The sequence below is a fragment of the Strongylocentrotus purpuratus genome, unplaced genomic scaffold (assembly GCF_000002235.5).
Source record: "Strongylocentrotus purpuratus isolate Spur 01 unplaced genomic scaffold, Spur_5.0 spur5_scaffold_8, whole genome shotgun sequence".
NCBI lineage: Eukaryota > Metazoa > Echinodermata > Echinoidea > Camarodonta > Strongylocentrotidae > Strongylocentrotus > Strongylocentrotus purpuratus.
In genome coordinates this window covers 23,592,489-23,612,778 of record NW_022145614.1, presented here as the reverse complement: position 1 = coordinate 23,612,778, position 20,290 = coordinate 23,592,489, and the positions used below count along the sequence as shown (strand labels likewise).

Genomic DNA, 20,290 nt, shown 5'->3' with positions numbered 1-20,290 from the left:
ATACATGTGATAATAGAAAACAAGAGACTTGAAAAGAGTGATGTAAGAATGGGAGAGAGGAGAAGAAAATAGAAATGTGAAGAGAAGAAATAAAGGAAAAGGGTGGTAAGCAATGCAAATGTGAAAAGAAACATTTTTAAAGGTGGATCATGAGAGATTGAGACTGATACAGACAGACAGATAGATAGAGAAAAGGGAGGAGAGAGTGAGGGGGAGGAGAGAGAGAGAGAGAGAGGGAAAGGGTGGGAGAGAGAGGGGTGGGAGGGAGAGATAGAGAACAAGAGAGAGAGAGAGAACGAGCAAACGAGTAATGTGTGAGGTAATCGTGTTAATTTTGACCTCACTGTCTGTTAGTTAGGAGACAAAGTTAGAAATGTCAAGCATTCATCTTCATCAACACTTCCCGCAGGATCTATATGATGTATCACTCTCACATTCAACGACAACTCTGTGCCCTAATGTGTGTGTGCCATCGCATGCTTCAGAGACCGATCTTTGATGAGAGAAAATACATGAAAGTCATTAAAATGCACAAATGCCACCTTGTGAATATCACGTAAATTGTACCATGGGGGATCGGAGCAGGAGGCACATTCAGTATCTTGTCAATTGTATCTGGGACACACCGTCCTTGCGGTATCTTAACTTTGATTGATACACTACTTAACCATTTCATATTGATTTGGGGCACTTCAAGACATTCATTCTACAAGTAGTTGGAAATCCTTGTAATTCTTATTACGTGTGAAAAGTAAAGCGTGAGTGAAATAATGTGTAAGTATTTGTGTAAATCTTAGTGTATATTGGTAATAAAATTTGTTATGTCTTTAGATTCACAATGATTTCTCTTCACAAGGAATTCCATACAATTCTAAATATACATTCCATTTGCAAGATATATATATATAACTTTGCTCATTCAATTTGTTATGGAATATAAGATCCTAGTTTGTATGCATTTTAAGTAGCGTTGAAATACATCGCATGTATTGTGACATATCAGGGAACCACAATTTCATTAGCTATTTGGGCTGTCTTGTGGTCTTCCATTGCCATTTAGTTTTGTTATACCCTGTGAATACGTTTTATATTTTGTTTCACAAATGGTCAAAAATACATTTCATTTATTCATTTGTTAAAATCAAGCAAGGTTTATGCTATAATGTAAAAGATCAAGTCACAGACAGAACGTGTTTCATTGAGGGAAAAGGCATGTACAAAGGAAATTGATAAAAACCATTTGAATACTAGCATGTAATCCATTTAATTTCCTGTTTCTGATCTCAATAGAACATTCACTATGGAGGTGTCAATTTTTGTGCCATATGACTGATATGAAATGGTCTGTGATAGCCTCGAAAGTATTAATTGAATTTGGTTGGAAAGTGTGGATGTGAAAATCTATTCTCTGATAACACCATCAAAAATATTCAATGTTGCATTCAGTTAAGTGTGCTGTCCTGAAATTGCACCAATAAGCCCTAAACCAACAGTAAACAAAGATCTTATTTGCTTAGAAAATTATTATTAAGCGCTTAACATATATTACATATGATCATTATTATTAATATTATCATTATTATTATTGTTATTATCATTATTATTATCTAATGAAGATGTAGATGTAATTGTTATGTTCTCCTTCTTCTGTTGTTAGTCTTCAAAGGGCTATGCAGCCTATGATGAACGGAGTGTTATCCCCTGAACCTAAGCCTGCATCAAGAACAGACGGGAGGAGTGCGCTTAGAAGGAGAGGAGCAGAGGGGAAGAAGAGAAAAAGGGGAAAGAGGATAGAGAGGGAGAGAAAGAGTGAGATGCAGAGAGAAAGAGAGAGATGCGGCGACAATTGCTTTTTGCATTTTTGGTCTGCTCAGCGCAGTACTCGAACCCACGCACGTGCGTATTAAAGTCATGAGAATGAGACAACGATCCGATTGCTTCACATCACCCCCTCAAATGTTTGTAACTGTAGTTTGTTTGTTTGTTTATTATTTCCTTTTTTAATAGAATTCTGGATCTGCCACTGAGCTTTATTGGATGATGGATTACATGTCAGTATTAATGATAATAATAACTTTCAAATTATTTGGCGCCTAAGAATTAACACCTAATTATCTATGCACTTTGCATTAAAAGAGAACGTTTTACAATCTACATTAACATATATACAAGAGGACAAATAACACCACTGATGAAGCGATGTCTGCAAGCTCTTGCAGTAAGATACAGTTTTCTCCATGTTCAGGCCTAGGAAAATGCGATAACCCTAGTTCTACAAAGCTTAAGAGGTTTTCAGTGTAAGAATCAGAAGCTTTGTGATATTACCTTTGAAACTTATGAAGTAGCAATGTCCTAACTGTAAACACTGCCCACATGGCTATCCTGCGGACATAGCTGACACAGAAACAGGTATTAAACTGAACTGGATGATGGATAACATGACAGTATTGGGTCATCAACCGATCATGACAATGTCTCCAAGCAAATGTACTAGGATACAGTTTATCCCCTGTTCATACTTTAAAAACTACATGACTTTTTGGTCAATAACTCGGTTGCTATGGACGCTTATCCACTTCACCGGACATAACATTGTTTAGAAAAATGTTTGGACACCTTTGTATATCAAAATAAAGGTTCAGGTATTATGTTAACAAAACTGAAGTAAATGGTCATGATTGACTGACCCTGTGAATGTTGTATTCTGTATAACAAGAAATTGTTATTATTTCCGCAAGTTGTCCAGATTTTCGAAAGTTTCATACATTGAAATAATAATATGGGAGTGTGATGTCTGATTTTATATAGATCAGAAGTTTTCTTTTACACCTATTAATTTAGAGGTACCATACTAAGAAGTAGGTCAGTGTTAAGGGAGAAAGTCATAAATTGCGCTAAGATACAAAGTAACACCGTATTACCTTGAATTATTGTGGATATTGAAGTACATGACTTGTGCAAGTAATAAAGTAGTTTGTTTGTTTTTGTTAATTGTTTATCAATTTCATGTTGTAATACTGAACATAGGCAAAGATATAATAGAAATTACCTGTTTAAACTATTTGATAGGCGAGTTAATGGTATATTGTTGAGTTGAGTTGAGTTTGAAGTTTATTATCCAAAACAAAAAGTACATCAATATAACAATCAAATGTGAATGATCAATTAACATTGAAATGATAAATGGGACCAGAAAATAGCATTTAATGCTAATCGTGTCTAGTACCACTAACACACAAAAAGTATCACAGCAATAAATGAGAATGTAATGAATAAATATGAATAACTATTGAATACATACTTAAGCTACAAACTATTCTACATCTAGGGTAAATGTGTTCTGTGCTTATATACAAAGCTTTGGTATTTTACACTAAATAAAAGATGAAGAATTATATAACATAATATTTACAAAAAGGAAAGGAGAAGATAAAGATCGAGAAGTGAAATGGTTTCTGGCGACCACTAGCCGACAAAAATCGGCTGAGAATTCATGTTTACATTAGGTGTTTGATTACTTGAGCAATGTGGGTAGAGTGAGGTGCCGAAGTGGACATTACCATTCAAGGCCAAGGTGATGTTGGGTCGAGTGGACAGGAGAGAGAGCCTTGGTCAAGTGAAATGAAGATGACATTCTACTAGAGTACATGCTATTATCATTGTTTGGGAAAGTTCCAGTGAAGCTGATGTTTGTTTGGTTGGAGGTTTTCGTTTCCTCGGTTTGGATCTTGTTGGTTACACAATTTCTAATAAACCCCACACAAACCTATGTTACATCGGGAGTGCTCTTTCTTCTGTCAGTGTGACGCGTACTACCCCCCCCCCCCCCCCCCCCCCTTGGTGTTACTAGCCCTTTAAACAGCTGTCATCAACAATTTGCAAAAGTTTGATTTCATTTGACTTCACAAGTGTAAGAACTTTGCCCACCATCAAAACTAGGTTTTAATACAGAAGGAGTAAATATGCACAAATTATTATGATATGCATGCCACATTTACACAACAACATTTTTGTAATACACTCATTGAATGGGTTTCTACTCAAAAATAGTTTCTTGATATACCGTTTTTCTCTCGTGTGAAAAGGCCCATTGTTGCATGTAGGAACCTGGCATCTATGTCTCTCGCAACTCAAAAACAGCCAGAAATTGGTCAGATTGTGTTTACATTCATGCTCTGCGGATAGGAATATGAGAGCTCTAATAGAATAAAAAGCAAGAAAAATGCTAGAATCAGGGTTATTGAGGGCATTTTTACACCTTTTGTAAGTTTGATAGTGTGGATTACTACAATGATTTCCCAAGACAGACATGGCAGTGATATTGATGGTTACTGATTAGTGATACATTAGTTTTGCATGCATGCTGCTGAGAGCTATCTTCCAGCAAGGCCAACATTGTGACTCCATGTAGCTGCTAACCTGCCTTTGCCAAAGAGTTACACAGAATGGTAATTGACTCTGAATTGAACTGAAGGTAAAAAATTCCCCAAACATAGGTTTAAGGCTATAGTAATAGATTGTTCACATTGAAAAGTATAATTGAAGAAAGAATCTGCTTTTCCTGATGTGTTTGATAGTTATTATGAAAGTACTTAAATTGTAAACAAATCTCTTGTCTCAAACTGCTAAAAGGCACATTGGAGAGTTCATGATTGCATTTCTAGTGTTCATCTGCACTGCTTCCAAATTCAAAAACAGGTTTGCCACTAGTGTGAGCTTGAAGGGTCAAAAGTAGGCCGACTGTCTATTCATACATTGCACCTAGGACTACCAAATTGCTTTAGGAAACTGCTCTTTGAAGTTCATAGAAAAGTGGAAAGTCGCATACCTTCTGGAGAAAATGAATAATGTAATTCTTGCAGATAGATCTCCAAAGGTCTATTTAGGATTGAGGGGAAAAAAATCAATTGGATGGATATGAGTTTCTAGGAAATTTGCCTCACAATACCACATCCAATGCCTGATGTTGTTTTGTGATATGGAAGAGTTCTGTAGTTCTGCAGTGTGCTACCCTTGACTACATTAGAATATAATTTTAATTTTGATTTTAATTTGAAAGTGGTATTTATGGACAATATGGAACTCATGCTTTTCAGACTTTGTGATATGTATCTAGTGGTGCTGCAATATCCAACAATGGTTGTTCTGGGCTTTTTTCTGTCAAAGATTATAGGGTTAGTGTTAGGGTTGCTTCATGGGTTTACGGTTACTGTTAGGTATAATGTTTAGTCTGCTTGAAGCTAGGAATTCAGCTGTAGGACAGTGACCAAAAATGTATACATAGGAAGGGGGAATGTTAAAAACTAGCACATAATATTAAAGGAAGATTTATGTGTCTGAACAATTGTATGGCCATGAATTTATGTTACTGCTTGTAATTTCATGTCATTGCATCAAACTAGAATGGATTCATGCTTGTCTGAGCCTCATAAGGAGATCAAATGGAGATTAATGTTTCATGTGTGTAAGTCTACAAGTAAATAGAAATATGGGGTTGATGACCTCCCAACATCATTCCATCAAGTTCATTATCTTGGAATCCTCCAGCAAGCTTGATTTCTAAAATGGCCGCCTGGTCGTTGTCCCATTGCCAAATGGCATGACATTACCAGTGCCAGTTTCTGCTGTCGTTTAGTTTGAGACATGGGGAGAGCTGACTTTTGTTTTTCATCACTAGGGCATTTTTAAAGGTACTCATGAGAAACGCCAATAAAATACAGTTTATTTAAGGAATACCTGGGGTAATGTGATAACCATTGATTGATCCAAAGGCTTAGGGGGCATGTAATCCATACTCCCTCCTCAAAAATAAGTAAATATTTACAATAATTCAACATACTTGCAGTTAAGTGCCCTCCTGCTGTTTGTATTATTGAATAATCCTTTTCTTTTTCTTACTATTTTTGCCTTTTTTTAAAACATGGCTCCTGAATATTGAATACTTTTTAGTCTCTGAAAATATGGTATGGATATACCTTCATGCCCCCCCCCCCCTTCCCCTAAAAAATTGGGTCTGTGGGTACAAGGCACTATTCGAGAAGAAGGCAAACAGAGGCTCATATAAATCTGTAGAATGCCTTAGATCATCCCAATTACAAGAAGGCAATCAAAATTACCAAATACTTTATCTTTTATGTGCGATTTTGATGTGTTGTGTATTCCTGAAGATCGAATGCAAAAATGATAGATTTCAGGAGAAATCAAAGTCGGCAGCTTATTTCCTGGTCATTTTGCAACTTTTATGATCTCATCAATTGTGTCATTATGAAAGAGAAAAAGGGGCTGAATAACTCATATACTGCGGTTGTACCTGGGCCGACAGCAAAAATGAACTCTGAAGTAAAAAAAATTGTATTTTCTTCTATTTTTGTTTAATGGAATGTCCAAATTAGGAGTGATGTATTCAGTTTGGTTCAACTACTTAAGCTTAAGATTAAGATACCCTGAAGTACATGTAGATTGAGAGAAATCCTCTTGTACTTTATTTCTTACTGTCAAGATCAGTGATGTTTTTTTTTGTGGTGGTAGTTAATGTCAGAGAGCATGACAAGATGTATCAATCAAAGAATTAGATTGCCTTCTTGAACCCTAGTACACCATGTGTCAGTAAAATAAAATGAATCAACTGTGTATGCAATTGTTCATCACCTTTATGATGTAATGCCCCCCCCCCTTTTGTCTTCAAGTTTATATGTATTGATTACATAAGTTTATGATTATCATTATTTGAGGGATCCAAAATCTACAAGCCCTGCCTATCATATGAAGTGGATCCCTCCATTTCTACACTTTTTACTTTCAAAAAGAAGAAGCATAACCTACAGTAGAAATGTACATTCTCTTTTGTAATTCAATTAATCAATTTGCAAAATGCATTGCATTAATGTCTGTTGATTTTTTTTTATTGATCATTTCTTGTCATAATTGTTTATATTGATTCTCCTGTTGAAAATGGAAACAAAATGAATCTGAAACTGAAGCTTTGTGGCCAATTTGAGGAGCATGCAGGCAAAGTTTGAGATCTATTGACAATACTTTGAATAGAATGATTGAATCCTACCTTAGCAACCACTTGTATGACCCATTTCCCTAGAAATACCACTTTTTTCTGTTTGTTTGTTTCTCTTGATCATTCTCCTTCATCGAAACACAAACAACCGTACTCTGCACCTAGAGACCACCTTCTTGTAAAGAATGCTTTCAAGATGTTTATAAAGTCTTTATATACAGGTTTCATAATGTATAATCATTTTTTTGTAAACTCAGTAATTTTATGATAAAACTAAATTCACCTATTGCTCTGTTCAATTATTAAGATATAGAATCATTTTCTTGGGACAGTCTGTACAAGACAGTTACTGTGTGGCCTTAGGGTTAGTTGGGCGGCCATGCTGCTGCCGATGTTCACCCAGATACTCATGATGAAGATGAGTACTCGTATTTTAGACATCTTTCATCAATTCTCATTAAATATGGGAGGAAATGGACACGTTCCATCTGACAGGACATTCATAATGGAGAAAAGGGACGAGGGTTGTCGTTTGGTGTCAGAGGCACTGATGATCAAATGCGCCAGCCTCCAATGGCCATACCAACCACATTGAATTGAAATGATTTGTACAATACTAGTCTAAATTGAATTTCAAGTTTATATTTGATATCATGCAAGACAGTGTCTTGGAGTTCATGACCTGTCTTTTCCAGGAAAGAGGAAAGGTTAACAAGTCTAAATGAAAACAAGAAAGAGGGAATTGAAAAAACTCTACATGATTCTAATCACATGCCAGAAACAAGGAGGTGGTTGTAAAGATACTGAATTGAATGAAAATAAGTGGATAGCTTGTAGTTACAATATTCAATATATACCCACTTAAATCTTTGTTGATCTAAGTGAAAAAAGCATGTACCATATATAGGATACAAACTTTTGATAATAAAGAATGAAAGTATGAAAAGGGAAGTAGGAAAGAGAACATGATTGACATGTAAGCAAGTGTTGTCGTTGTGATAATCTAATATTCTATTACATAAAATAATGTCTATTGAATGGGGGATATGTTGCATATTGTATAATTAAGCAACAGTTTGTGTGTTCCATTAATTACGACAATACATAATTCATTGAATCATCTATTGTTTTTGCATTGATTAGAGGCAGTCACTGCAGAAGTGGATCAAACTACAGAGTTGTCTCATGAATTCTGTCATTCCCTTAGGAACCACCTAGTTACTCTATGCATTGGGTTAATATCTCTGTTTGGTTCTCGTTACAGACCCTCCTCTTTACTCATTACGGCTGCTCGGGGGTGAGAGACCAAGCGAGGGCAGACTTGAGGTCTTCGTCCATGGCATCTGGGGCACGGTTTGTGAGGATCGCTTCTCCAAGACGGCCGCCTACGTGGCCTGCCGCCAGCTGGGCTACCCCTTCGCGCTGACCTTCGTGCCCTCATCGTCGTTTGGCTCGGGATCAGGTCCAATAGTTCTTGATGATGTTCGTTGCACTGGGGATGAGAGGAGGTTGTGGGATTGCTACCACCGCAGTGCCTGGACCCATAACTGCAATAAGAAGACAGAGGTCATTGGTGTCCGCTGCAGCCAAGAGCCCTCCATGCGAGCGGGTGAGTAGCTGGAGGAAGGGGTCGGGGGTCAAAGGAAACTACTGTATCATCTTTTGAGAGACAGAAGGGTGTCATGATATCAGTTAGTGCTCTTTTGGATCCCAACAGTAACTATGCTGGGTTTTAAGGTTCACAGCTCTTGAGTAGTATTCATTTCATTCAGGTTGTCCTATTTTTTATTTTAATGTAGGAAATCTTAAAACATTCCTTGTCCAAGAAGGATGTACTCTTTGGAGACTGAGACTAAATATTGGTCTCTATCGTGGAAAATTTAATTCTTTGAATTTTAAAGCAGTATCATGCAATGTATGGGTTTCACTATTTCTAATCAAATTCTTGGAAGTTTTGCACCAGCATAAAAACGTTATATTTCAGTGACACAACTTGTATCTCATCTTACATCTTATTTTGTGCTAGGTCAAGGCGTGAGATTGGTACCGACCAAAGTAGGTCTAGTGGAAATATTCTACGAGGGCATCTGGTGGAACATTTGTGCTGATCTGCAGTGGGACAAACGAGATGCCCTGGTGGCCTGTAGGCAACGTGGCTTCCAGTCTGGGTTGCCACGACGACAGCCGTTCTGCCCGTGGAGCAAGATGAACTGTCATTCCAAATTTGGTGAATTCAAGTGCAAAGGAACTGAGACCTCACTGGAAGAGTGTGATTTCTCAACGGAAGATTTCAATAGTCCATGGACGTGCCAGTATGGATTTGCGGCTGCAGAATGCTCTAACGATGAACCGGACGAGGATTGGTTTGCTGATCGTAGCAATTTAACAGACATACATTTGGCAAACTCAACACTCATACCAATTATTAAGAAGAAAAAATTTGCAGGTAGGTTAAATATTTTTGGATATGAATTGGAAATCTGTGTTCGGCTTAACTTTAAATTTCCCCTCCATGCATCAGCACAATAGATTAGAGTACGGGAAGGAATAGGGTCAGGGTTTGGGTTACTTGTGTGGTGGGATATTCGTCAGTTGATCATTATGCTCCATTCTGATGGTTCCAACAGGGTCCCAAATACTGTTGGTTTTTTTTGTCAGCTTTTTTGTCTTAAAGGGATCGTTTAACAATATTAAATCTGAGATGCACGGCCCTACGTGTTATCAGTGTCTGTGATATGGTGTTATATTGAAGCCCTAAAAAAATTGCGCTTCAAAATGATCAAGAAGTATCTCAAAAAAGTTAAAACCTTTGAGTGACCGGTTCTCCCAATAGACTGTAGTGTTATGAAAATCGTTTGGCAAACGCAAAATTTAATTTTGATTTTCAATCATAAATATCTTGATAATCAGATCGGCTTGTAAAAGTCATGGGGTTCCTGACTGACCTAAAGGTTTATAATTATCATTGCAGCATGAGCTAAATCAAAGATTTGTTTAAAGGATCTATTAAGACAAAGTTACCGGATCCCTTTAAGATCAAAGTGAAAATTGGCTTTTGTAATTTCAATGATAAAATGATATGACTATCCTCACAATGAATATATCTTAACCCATGGAATATGATATGATTAAGTGTAACATGTAGTGTTATATACGGCTGCTGGGCAAGAGAGCAAAAAATATTGTCCTACCTGTAGCTAACAATGGATATGCGAAAGTGAGACAGTGAACCGTGCCCCTTAAAGCTTTTGTTGTTGTTGGGTTGTCCTATCTGAAAAGATTATTTCCGCCAGTCAATATTTGTATATTTATACCATAGTCCCCAATCACTAATATACCATTCTTCCCAATCCAGTGCAGTATATACGGCATCTCGGGCACTAATTTATTTATTTATTTTAGTTTTCTTTAAACAGGGTACCTCCTTCAATAACAAATATTGCTCCTCCAAGGGGCCCTGTCTGTTCAATTAAAAAGACATAAAAAACATTGCATAAAACATAAAAATATAAAAATATAAGAATTCAAAATATACAATTGTCAACTGGTTAACAGACAAAGATCCAAAGACCCAATGATTAAAGCTCGTTGGAAGTGTGTAGATACATTACTAAAGATGTGAAATTCCCTATATAAGAAAGGAATGTTACCATTACCTGTTGTTTAATTGTATTTGCCTATAATGAAGCTTGATTGTTTTCTGTGATGATGATGTTAACATATATGTTTGATCTTGATACCATTCATACAGAGGCTGATGTAAGGTTAGCAGGGTCGGAGGACGATCATCAAGGTCGGGTTGAGATCTACCATGATAACGACTGGTATACTATCTGTGACGATCTGTGGGATATTAAAGATGCTAGGGTAAGTTGGTTCACCCTTCTAAACCTAGGACATCCCAGTATCAAGACAAATTACTAATGAGACCAACACCCAAAGATAGTAACAGAGGTATAATGACAAGGACCCTCAAAAAAATTGTCTGAAGGCAATGCGAGACCAACATTTCGGTCGATCAGTTTTATGGGCTACGTACGGGTCTTATGAACCCGCATTCATTTTCAGAAGGCCTGCAGGAATGATATTGTTGGTGTGCCAGGCCTGTATCAATCCGGCTTCTTGACTCTTGCAGGCAATCGGTCTTGTATGCCAATGTTGGTTTGTTGGTCTAGTTGGCTGTAACCTTCTACCGGTAAACCAATATTCTGGTAATTTTCATCGAAGCATCCATTGAGCATTGTATTTGATAACTTTGTCATCATCTTAATTTTTGTAATCTTCTTCTCCTTCTCCTTTTCTTTCTCCTTCCCATTTTCCTTTTTCTCTTCCTCTTCCTCTTTCTCTCTCTCTTTCTCCTTCTTCTTCTTCTTTTTTTTTTACTCCCTCTCATTCTCCTTCTTCTCTTCCTCTTTCTCCTTATTCTCCTTCTTCTTTTCCTTCCTCTTCTTTTTCTGCTCCATCTTCTTCTTCTTCTTCTTCTTCTCCTTTTCTTACTCCTTCTAATTCTCCGTCTCTTCCTCCTTCTTCTTCGTCTTCTCCTTCTTCTTCTTCTTCTTCTTCGTCTTCTTCTTCTTCTTCTTCTTCGTCTTCTCCTTCTTCTTCTTCTTCTTCTTCTCCATCTTCTTCTCCACCTCCTTCTCCTCTTCCTCCTTCTCCTCCTCCTCTTCCTCTGTTGCCCTATCACATTTTCAGGTGGTATGTCGTCAGCTAGGATTTCCCGATGCCCTGCGAGCCCTGACCCAAGCAACCACCTTCGGCCCTGGTCTGGTCAACATCCTCCTTGACAACGTGGACTGCAAGGGAGATGAGGCCAACCTCCTGGAGTGTGATCACAATGAACTCCACATCCATGACTGCATCCATAACGAGGATGCAGCAGTCATCTGCAAGTCTGAGGGTACCGGTCTCATCACAGCCGCATCTGGATCCGCAAGTCGTAAGTTGGTTGCTCACCCATTCCCGCACATGGTAATGTCATTATCTCACTTTTCCGACACCCAAAGACTCTCGATAGACGAGGGGGTATTTCTTGATTGGCCAACGGGTTCGCTGTGTGCAGGCCTAATACCTGTACACACTAAGGATTTTTATTATCCACCAAGTCTGGTGTCAGCGAATTATGGCCTTCTGCACATGGAAACTGACGAGTGACTCAATTTAAATGTTGAAATGTTAAGATGTTAAAAGACCAAGAAATACCATGATAATTGGTCATCCTTTCACAATGTTTACTAATATGTAAATGCATATTTACCAGTTTGAAGAAAATAAGGTACTTTTGGTAAATGATTACCTGTTGGTCCTTGATGTTCGTTTATCATAATCCGATAGACATACTTTTCATTCTTGATTATTTCAATTGTGTCTTTGATCATCAGTAGTACCCTTTGACTGTAAGTGTCAAACTGAATTGTTATTATAAAAGTCTCATTTGCAGACATTCATTTTGTACAGTTTCATGTAAATATTACTATTCTATTACATTTCTTTTCATATTTTACCACATTATGCAGATCTGCCACCTGGTGCAATCATCGCAATATCCATGATCTCAGCATTTTCTTTCATCATCATTGGTGGCGCCCTACTCCACTATGCCTGTAAATCCTGCGACCGCCGCATCGAGGAAACCTCTTCCCCTCGAGCGCGTCCCACCCCGATGGTCGTCATGATGGTGCACTCAGCCTCGCGCTCTGGCCGATCCAGCAACGGCTTCCCGCACAACACCCGGCGTTACGACGCCCTCCCTTTTACCATCTGCTCCAGGACTTCTATAGGGAGCAGCACCACAAGTCCGGTCTCGAGCCCTGTCTCGCAGAATGGAACTATTTGTGAAGAGCTTGAGGCTCTGAGCGGGGGACCGCCCTCTTACGAAATTGTCTTGCGACACCCAGATGCCTTTGCCCAGATGCTCCAAAGCGCGGAAAATATAGTGCCCCCGCCCCCCTCATATAACAGGTGCATCTCGCAACAATGACGTAAGGTACTCATCTGGTCAATCATTATCATCGTTCTCGCTTTAGTCACCTTGCCTTGGATACCACTTGTAGGCGGATGATGACAAGCTTTTTTCATTCCTTTTTCTTATGTATCTTTATAGATTGACATATTTTGATCCAGTTGTTATATTTGTGCTGCAAGGAGATGGAGAACTGTATCTTCTTTTTTTTTAAAGCTGGTATGGTAAATGAAAATTTAAGCTGAAACTCATTCTATCACCATCCAAACCTCATCCCAGTAATGAATGATATGTCAAAATGCATAGTTTCATATGGGTGAGGGTTTTAAGGAGAACACTAATGAAGCATCTATTGCACTTTGTCAAACAGCTGCAAAGGTTGAAAAAGTTGTCTTCGTAAGGAATCACTCAGACATAGAATGCCAATGCCAATGTTAGACAAGAGTCAATAAAAACCAGACAGCTTTTACAACCTTTGGTTGCTGCAGTTCTTGTTGGCTGTTAGGTGCTGCAAGTTTGCTTTCACCTGAAGACTTGTGCACTGCTTACGATGTAAGACTTCTTGACTAGTTCAGACATTAATTACATGACCACAGGACCTGGAGCTTGACCTCCAGTTTGGGGACTGCACAATCAAAGATCTGCAGCATTTTTTAATTTAACTGGAGTGAGATTTTTGTAAATCAAATTGTTAAAATACAAACATGAAATAAATAGAATAAATAAAACAATATTTTATGGCAATTTAGCTATTTACTAAGGTTTCACAAACACTGCCATGATTTGAAATTTGTATAGCTTTAATGTACAAGACAAGGATCTTGGATGTTAGAATATACTGGTAATTATGCATCAAAGCTCTTAATGCTCTCACTAATCTACCTTGACATGAAATGATAAACTACGGTATCATAAGTATTATTTGTACTTAAGACTATTTCTATTTTGTATGTACTTTCTACATTTCTCCCTATTGAATCTACTTTTATCATGGAATTTGTCTTTAGTAAGGAATTTTTTTCTTTCACTTTTTATCTCCTATTTTTATTGACCAGATGAGTGGAAAGAGAATATACTACTATACAAAATTATTAACATTTTCAAAACTGTTTTATAGAAATGTGATGATGTATTCTCATACATTTGCAATTATCATGTGTACAAACTTTTTACAGTCTACAGACAGAATAAGACAATGTATATACTCTTTATGCAAGACTTCTTGTTTGTCACTATAATGATGTTTAGTTCTGTGTTGAAGTAAAGTTAGTAGATATTAATTGGTTAAAGGCACAGAGTAACGTTTGCATAAAATGATGAAATTGATGATTAACAAGTTTTATTTTAAGCAATGCTTAATTTATCACCAAACTCAAGAAGAAAAGCATAAGTAGAAAATCTGAATTCAGGAGTATTATGATATGGGTTTCACAACAACAGCAACTGTCTTAATGCATTAAGGATCACTGATATTGATGTTCGATCACAAAAAGTTCAGTATTTTCATAAGTATTTTCACTGTGTTTCTCTTTATTTCAAGCTTCTAAGATAAAATTCAAAATATCGCCTAATACCTCAGGCTGATGTTACTCTGTACCTGTAAATTTATATTCATTTAGCAACATTTGGTATTCATGTTTTCACTGTGGACAAAAAAATACTGATTACATATGCATTTTTTTAATATGTTAGACTTCTGCACATTTTTGGCAGTGTAGTCAAACTTGACCTGGTATTGAGATATGTGTACCATTATGTGTGCTAGTCTTAATTTTAGACCTAATTGACTTGAGATAGACCTGGACTCTTTTCTTGGACTAACAAGTTTTCACCAAAGCCTTTAATCTTTCCTAAAAGTTTGCCATTGATATTCTTATCTGTTGATACTAGTAAACTTTTGCAAGATAAAAGGCATCATATTATGTTGTTATTTATTCAGTTTTTTGAATAAATTAAGCCAGCTCACAGCAGATAGATTAAAAAGATAATTGTTCCTATGATTTAAACTCCTTTAAAACTTTGCATACCACCCTTGCATTTTAATTCCACAAGAAGCACCAGCATTGAAGAAATCAACTACGAAGCCCTCTATTGTTTGAAAGCTTTAAAGCTGCAGGCTGGCGAAAATCATCCAATGACGATGGAAACGCCATTAATCTCAACAACAACAAAAAGCTGCCAAATATTGCTTCAGTGTAAATATAAAACTCAATTGACTCTTATGGTTTTGAAGTTTTAAATTGATGCAACATAAATGTGTTTGTTTTTTGGTTTTTCAAGTGTCCAGCATAAAATAACCTGGTACATGAGTTTAAGTTGCTAATTTTGTTCATCATACAAATGAGGAGAAAGCTTAGGAGGACAAGTATGCTACAACACTGACCAAGACGTACGTCCAACTTTAACATTTTCACAAGAAAATGAGATGAAAGTAATAAGAGAATTTGTCTGCTGAGAGCAGGAAGGGTTTTAACTCTAAAGAAAATTTTGAGTTAGCATTCTTCTTGCTCACAGGAGGCAAGGTTTGGTGCTATGTGAATATTTTTCTATGTATGTTGATCCCAATGTTGTCATTGTTCAGAGCTTATCCTTTGTGAACTGTTATTTAGATTATAACAAAGATGACAGACATATATTGTTTAAATATAACCCATACTTTTGTCGTTACTTTTATACTATTTACTTGCAGTTTTCAAGATCAGTGAGAAAGATTAATTTTGTAATACCAAACTTGCTTGTGAGAAACTGGCATGTATCATAATATTTAACAGACAGATTCTTGGAAATATTGACATTTTATATCCACCTAATTACTACCGTTTTGTTGTTAAAGATTTGATCCTAAATAAAGGGATACATTCAGCTTGGAACCCTTGTGTGTTTATAGATCTAATATTGAAGTAGCAAAAACATTTTTAGTCCAAGTTCTTCATATTCCATTGATTTGTGTGTTCTTTCACAACAGATTCAAGTAGAAGTTAATTGAAAATAGTGTGTGTGGACTTCTATGAAGCAAAAACACATCCATCAGTCATCAGTGAAGACTAAGAATGATTTATTAAAATGAAGAAAAACACAATTTTACACAGGATTAACTGACAACTTCCTAATAATTTGTTTTAATATTTTACTTTAAATTTCTTTCAAGTTATTCAATGATGATTAATAATGTTTGTGTTTTTTATTTAATGCACTTTACATGCAAGTATAAGCATTTGTATAATGCTAGAATGCAGAAGATGAGTTTCTTTGATACCATTTGATATTAATGACATATGGGTGATTATCTAAAAATTGATTATTTCTTTTTTTATTCAAATTGCCTAATTTTGTTCCAGGTTCACTGTTCTGTAATTGTTTCTGTGCATTAACTTATTTGTGGTGTAAAATTTTGTGCTATAGTACATATTTGTTTATAAATTGTTTTTAGGAACATGGAAAAGATTGCTCTCAAAATAGTCAAAGATTTGCACATATCATCTAATCGGAGCCCGAATGGTATTAATTCTGTTTAAAATGAAATGAGATGATGCCCTTCTGGTTCAAATAGATGATATTATGTGTTATAACAAAAGTATAAGTGCACATTATTCAACATTTTATTGTTATTTATATTCAGTGACCAAATGTCTTAGATACCACATTGGTTTAATCAATGAATTAGGATGTGGATTATAATTTTATGGACTAGAAATCTATATCAAGAGTACAAATTACAGATATATCTTTTCAAAAGTTGTTATATCATGCCATGAATTTACTGATACTCTACAACTCTGTGCATCTAAATGCTATAAACTTCGTTAAGAATCTGTGGCATGAGCAGAATTAAAATTTCAATTTTTAAGATATGTATCTCTGTGAAATTGAAAACACATAAATGATGTTAAGTCAACATCCAATGGTCAAATTGATTTTTCCTTTCATAAAGACATCCTCAGGACAAAATAAAGGGAATTATTTTTTAAGGAACGGGTCTAAAAGGTTGGCTTTTATTCCCTTTCCTCTGTGTGTTTTTGCTGCATCCCTTTTACATATAGTCCCTATGGGAGGAAGGAGACGTAATATTCATGGTCAGAATATGTTGTGGTTCCCATTTTAAATCAATTAATATCTATCGAATCTATTGAAAGTAACTCATTGCATCTGAACAGTGTTGCCAATTTGCTCATTGCTCAACAAGATATCCAATATTGTCTACTACAAAAATAGATTATTAATCATCAAAGCATTCACAATTATCAATACTTACCCCTAAAGCAAGCCCAACCTAAATTCAAAATGTGATATTGTATACAGAAAATGTTTGAAAACATGTGAGCAAGATAGAAATCACTTTGTTCTGGCACATACTATAAACTTGTACTTATATTTCTGAAATACTGAAGTTCTTGTACTAGTTTTGTGACCTTGATTGTTGTACATACCATGTGACACATCCACTCATCTCTTTTTTGCTGTACCACCGTGTTATCTTTATGAATAAATGCAATATGGAATCATTGTTCTTCTTTGTGAATGTCTAATTTATGGTGTGCTTCATTCTTAGAAAATTGGAATAGATTGATACAGGGTGTCCGAAAAATGCCAACCAAATTTTGAATGACAATATCTTAAAAAGAACTTGATCATCCTCAAAAATAGTATCTCCTAAACTTTGTCTCACAAAAAGCAAGCATAACTTTAGTAGCTGTACCTTAATTTACACAAACTTTAGGATATAATACTATATATGATATGACCTATGAAATTTAATTGAGGATAATCAAGAACTTTTAAAGATATTGCCAATCAAAATCTCAGAGCATGTCAGACACCTGTGTACTTCATATTTTGTTATAACGATATTATGACCCGACAGAATGGTGACATTGGAAGAAAGGAATTATACAACTTACACAGCATCATTCTTGTTTTCTGAAAAATGTATGGTAATCTTTTTTTTTTTTGGGGGGGGGGGGGGCTCGGGAATAATTGTCTTGGACTAGTGCCTCCCCTTTGAGGAAAGATATTAATCTGCATTTGCCATTCTCCACCCAGGTGAAATAAATGGGAACCCGGTAGGCAGATATTTCTTGAATATAAAAATACATATTTATTATTAAAGTATGCATCTCAATTTATTCAAAAGCTATTCCTTGCAAGGCGGTTGACAAAACTATAAATGTAGATCGATTATATATTTCAGTCTCGTGTTAGCACTCTCTGAAATAAGCAATACTATTTAGGCTTTAGAATATCTATAATACGAATTTGAATGTTGAAGAAAGTAGGAATATTAAGATGAGAACAAACATGTAAGATATAAAAACAAGTTATTTGTGGACAGGCTTGAGAAATATATTTAACAATATAAAGGGTGTTCATACATCCACTCTCTTACTGATAAAGCTATGAAGGGGGCATGGATGAACGTGCCCCTTCCCCCTGACCACAGCCTCCTCCCCAGTCAAAGATAAAGAGGGAAGATGGGTAGAATGTGCCCCTAGTCAAATCGTTAAAAAATGAAGGAAATGGAAGGATAGCTCAGCCTGTGGCCATATTCTCTCACATTATTTTGGTTTACCTGATATTCCATCCCCCCCCCCCCCACAAACACACACACACACACACACACACACACACACACACACTCACACACACACACACCACAGCACTCCCTCAAGTGCTTATACATTTCAAATTTATTTATTGAAATGGAATCGAGATTTTTGATTACTTTCAATACATAACTAAATACAAAAACAGGTATAAATTCATAAATCGAACTAGGTTACAAAAAGTCATTGAAAATGCATCAAATTCTTAATAAAAAATCAAATACAAATGAATTATTGACATATCCTCAAATATACAAGTAATCAATATACAATAACAAAAGGAGAAGCAAATACACAGTTTGAGATTAGATTGTACTTACTGGTAATCACAAAAGAAACCCAAAATATATGCCACTATTCCAAAATCATTTAAAATAAATTAAATACGCCCTATCCTAATTAGGACAACAACAAAATAGAAATATAAGTTGGTATAGTATCCAGGTACAAGTGATTATTGAACATAAAAATTGATTTTGACACAGTGCCTTATAGCAAGTTTTAAAAAGGGCACCGACACGATTAATATGGGCAAAGGTAACCAGGTGATGAAATATGAATTTACAAGGCCACTGATAAAATATGAATTGTGTGAGCGGGTTCATCCCGGTTTATTTTAGTATCCCCTTTGCCCTCTCTCTTCCCTTTATTCTTTAACGTCATTTAATGTGGCGCGTGTCCAATTAAAGGGGTCTTACCAGGTGATGAAATATGAATTAACAAGGCCAAAATGGGGAGGGGTTAAAGGGGTCTCTCAGTTTCATTTAGTATCCCCTTTCCTTCGCTTTTTCTCTTGTTTTTGGACTTACAACAAAATCATTCGGTGTGCTCAATATAGGTAGGCCTACACTGTTTTGGCAAGTGTGTTTCTTTTTTCCATCACATCTAAAAACCCAAAGTGGAAGGCGCATCAGTCTTGTCACCATTCAACAAGATGAGAGACAAAAACGACAGGCGGGGAGGGGGAGGGGAACAGTGTCTCAAAGAGAACGTCAGGCGGGGAGGAGAGAGGAACAATGTCTCAAAGAGAACGTCAGGCGGGGAGGGGGAGGGGAACAATGTCTAAAAGAGAATGACAGGCGGGGAGGGGGAGGGGAACAATGTCTAAAAGAGAGTCACTTCACATAAATCTTCTCTGGCGGTGAAGATTTTTGTCAGGATAAAACCATTACACCTTTCATTCTACAAATTGTCTTTCTTGTGTGTTTTTTCGTCTTGCAACATCCGTTCCGCTGTATAAAAAGTGGTGTATTATTTTTTAGTTGCTCATGCAAACTGTTCCATGTCTTGCTTTATTGGTTGTGTTGTTGTTGTTGTTATTGTTTTGTTTCTTATTGTGTTTTGTTTAATGTTCTCATTATTTAAATACATGGATCGAATAAAAATGCAGCCAAAAATCAATATTCATATACGAGTTTTTTTCTGTCCCTCTCTATATAGCTGGTTACTCACTCCTCCAGCCAGAACATTTAAATATTAATATCTTTCTCATTGTTTTAGTCAAATCGAGTTTGTTTCATGAATTCAGATTATGATCAATTTGATCATTATATTTGAAATATAATTATTCGGGTGGACTCGATGACACCTTACAACCCTACATTTGTATAGTAATTCAGCGTTAGCGAATACAGACATTGCTAACAAATCCTTCTTTATATAACTTATTTCGTATACATTTTTGGAAAAGCGTATCTCGGTTTTTACCGGGGAATTTTA

At 36.2% G+C, this 20,290-nt stretch overlaps 1 protein-coding gene across 1 annotated transcript in view; it reads left to right on the top strand.

Moving 5' to 3' along the window:
* Positions 1-13,188, top strand: part of LOC115918373 (scavenger receptor cysteine-rich domain superfamily protein-like) — a 33,836-nt gene extending 20,648 nt beyond the window's left edge. Inside the window, exons 3-7 of the mRNA XM_030975558.1 lie at positions 8,274-8,618; positions 9,036-9,455; positions 10,761-10,876; positions 11,705-11,948; positions 12,526-13,188. Coding sequence (XP_030831418.1) covers positions 8,274-8,618; positions 9,036-9,455; positions 10,761-10,876; positions 11,705-11,948; positions 12,526-12,989 — 1,589 coding nt within the window. The 3' untranslated portion in view covers positions 12,990-13,188. The remainder of the gene's footprint in view (positions 1-8,273; positions 8,619-9,035; positions 9,456-10,760; positions 10,877-11,704; positions 11,949-12,525) is intronic.
* The last annotated feature ends 7,102 nt before the right edge of the window (positions 13,189-20,290 follow it).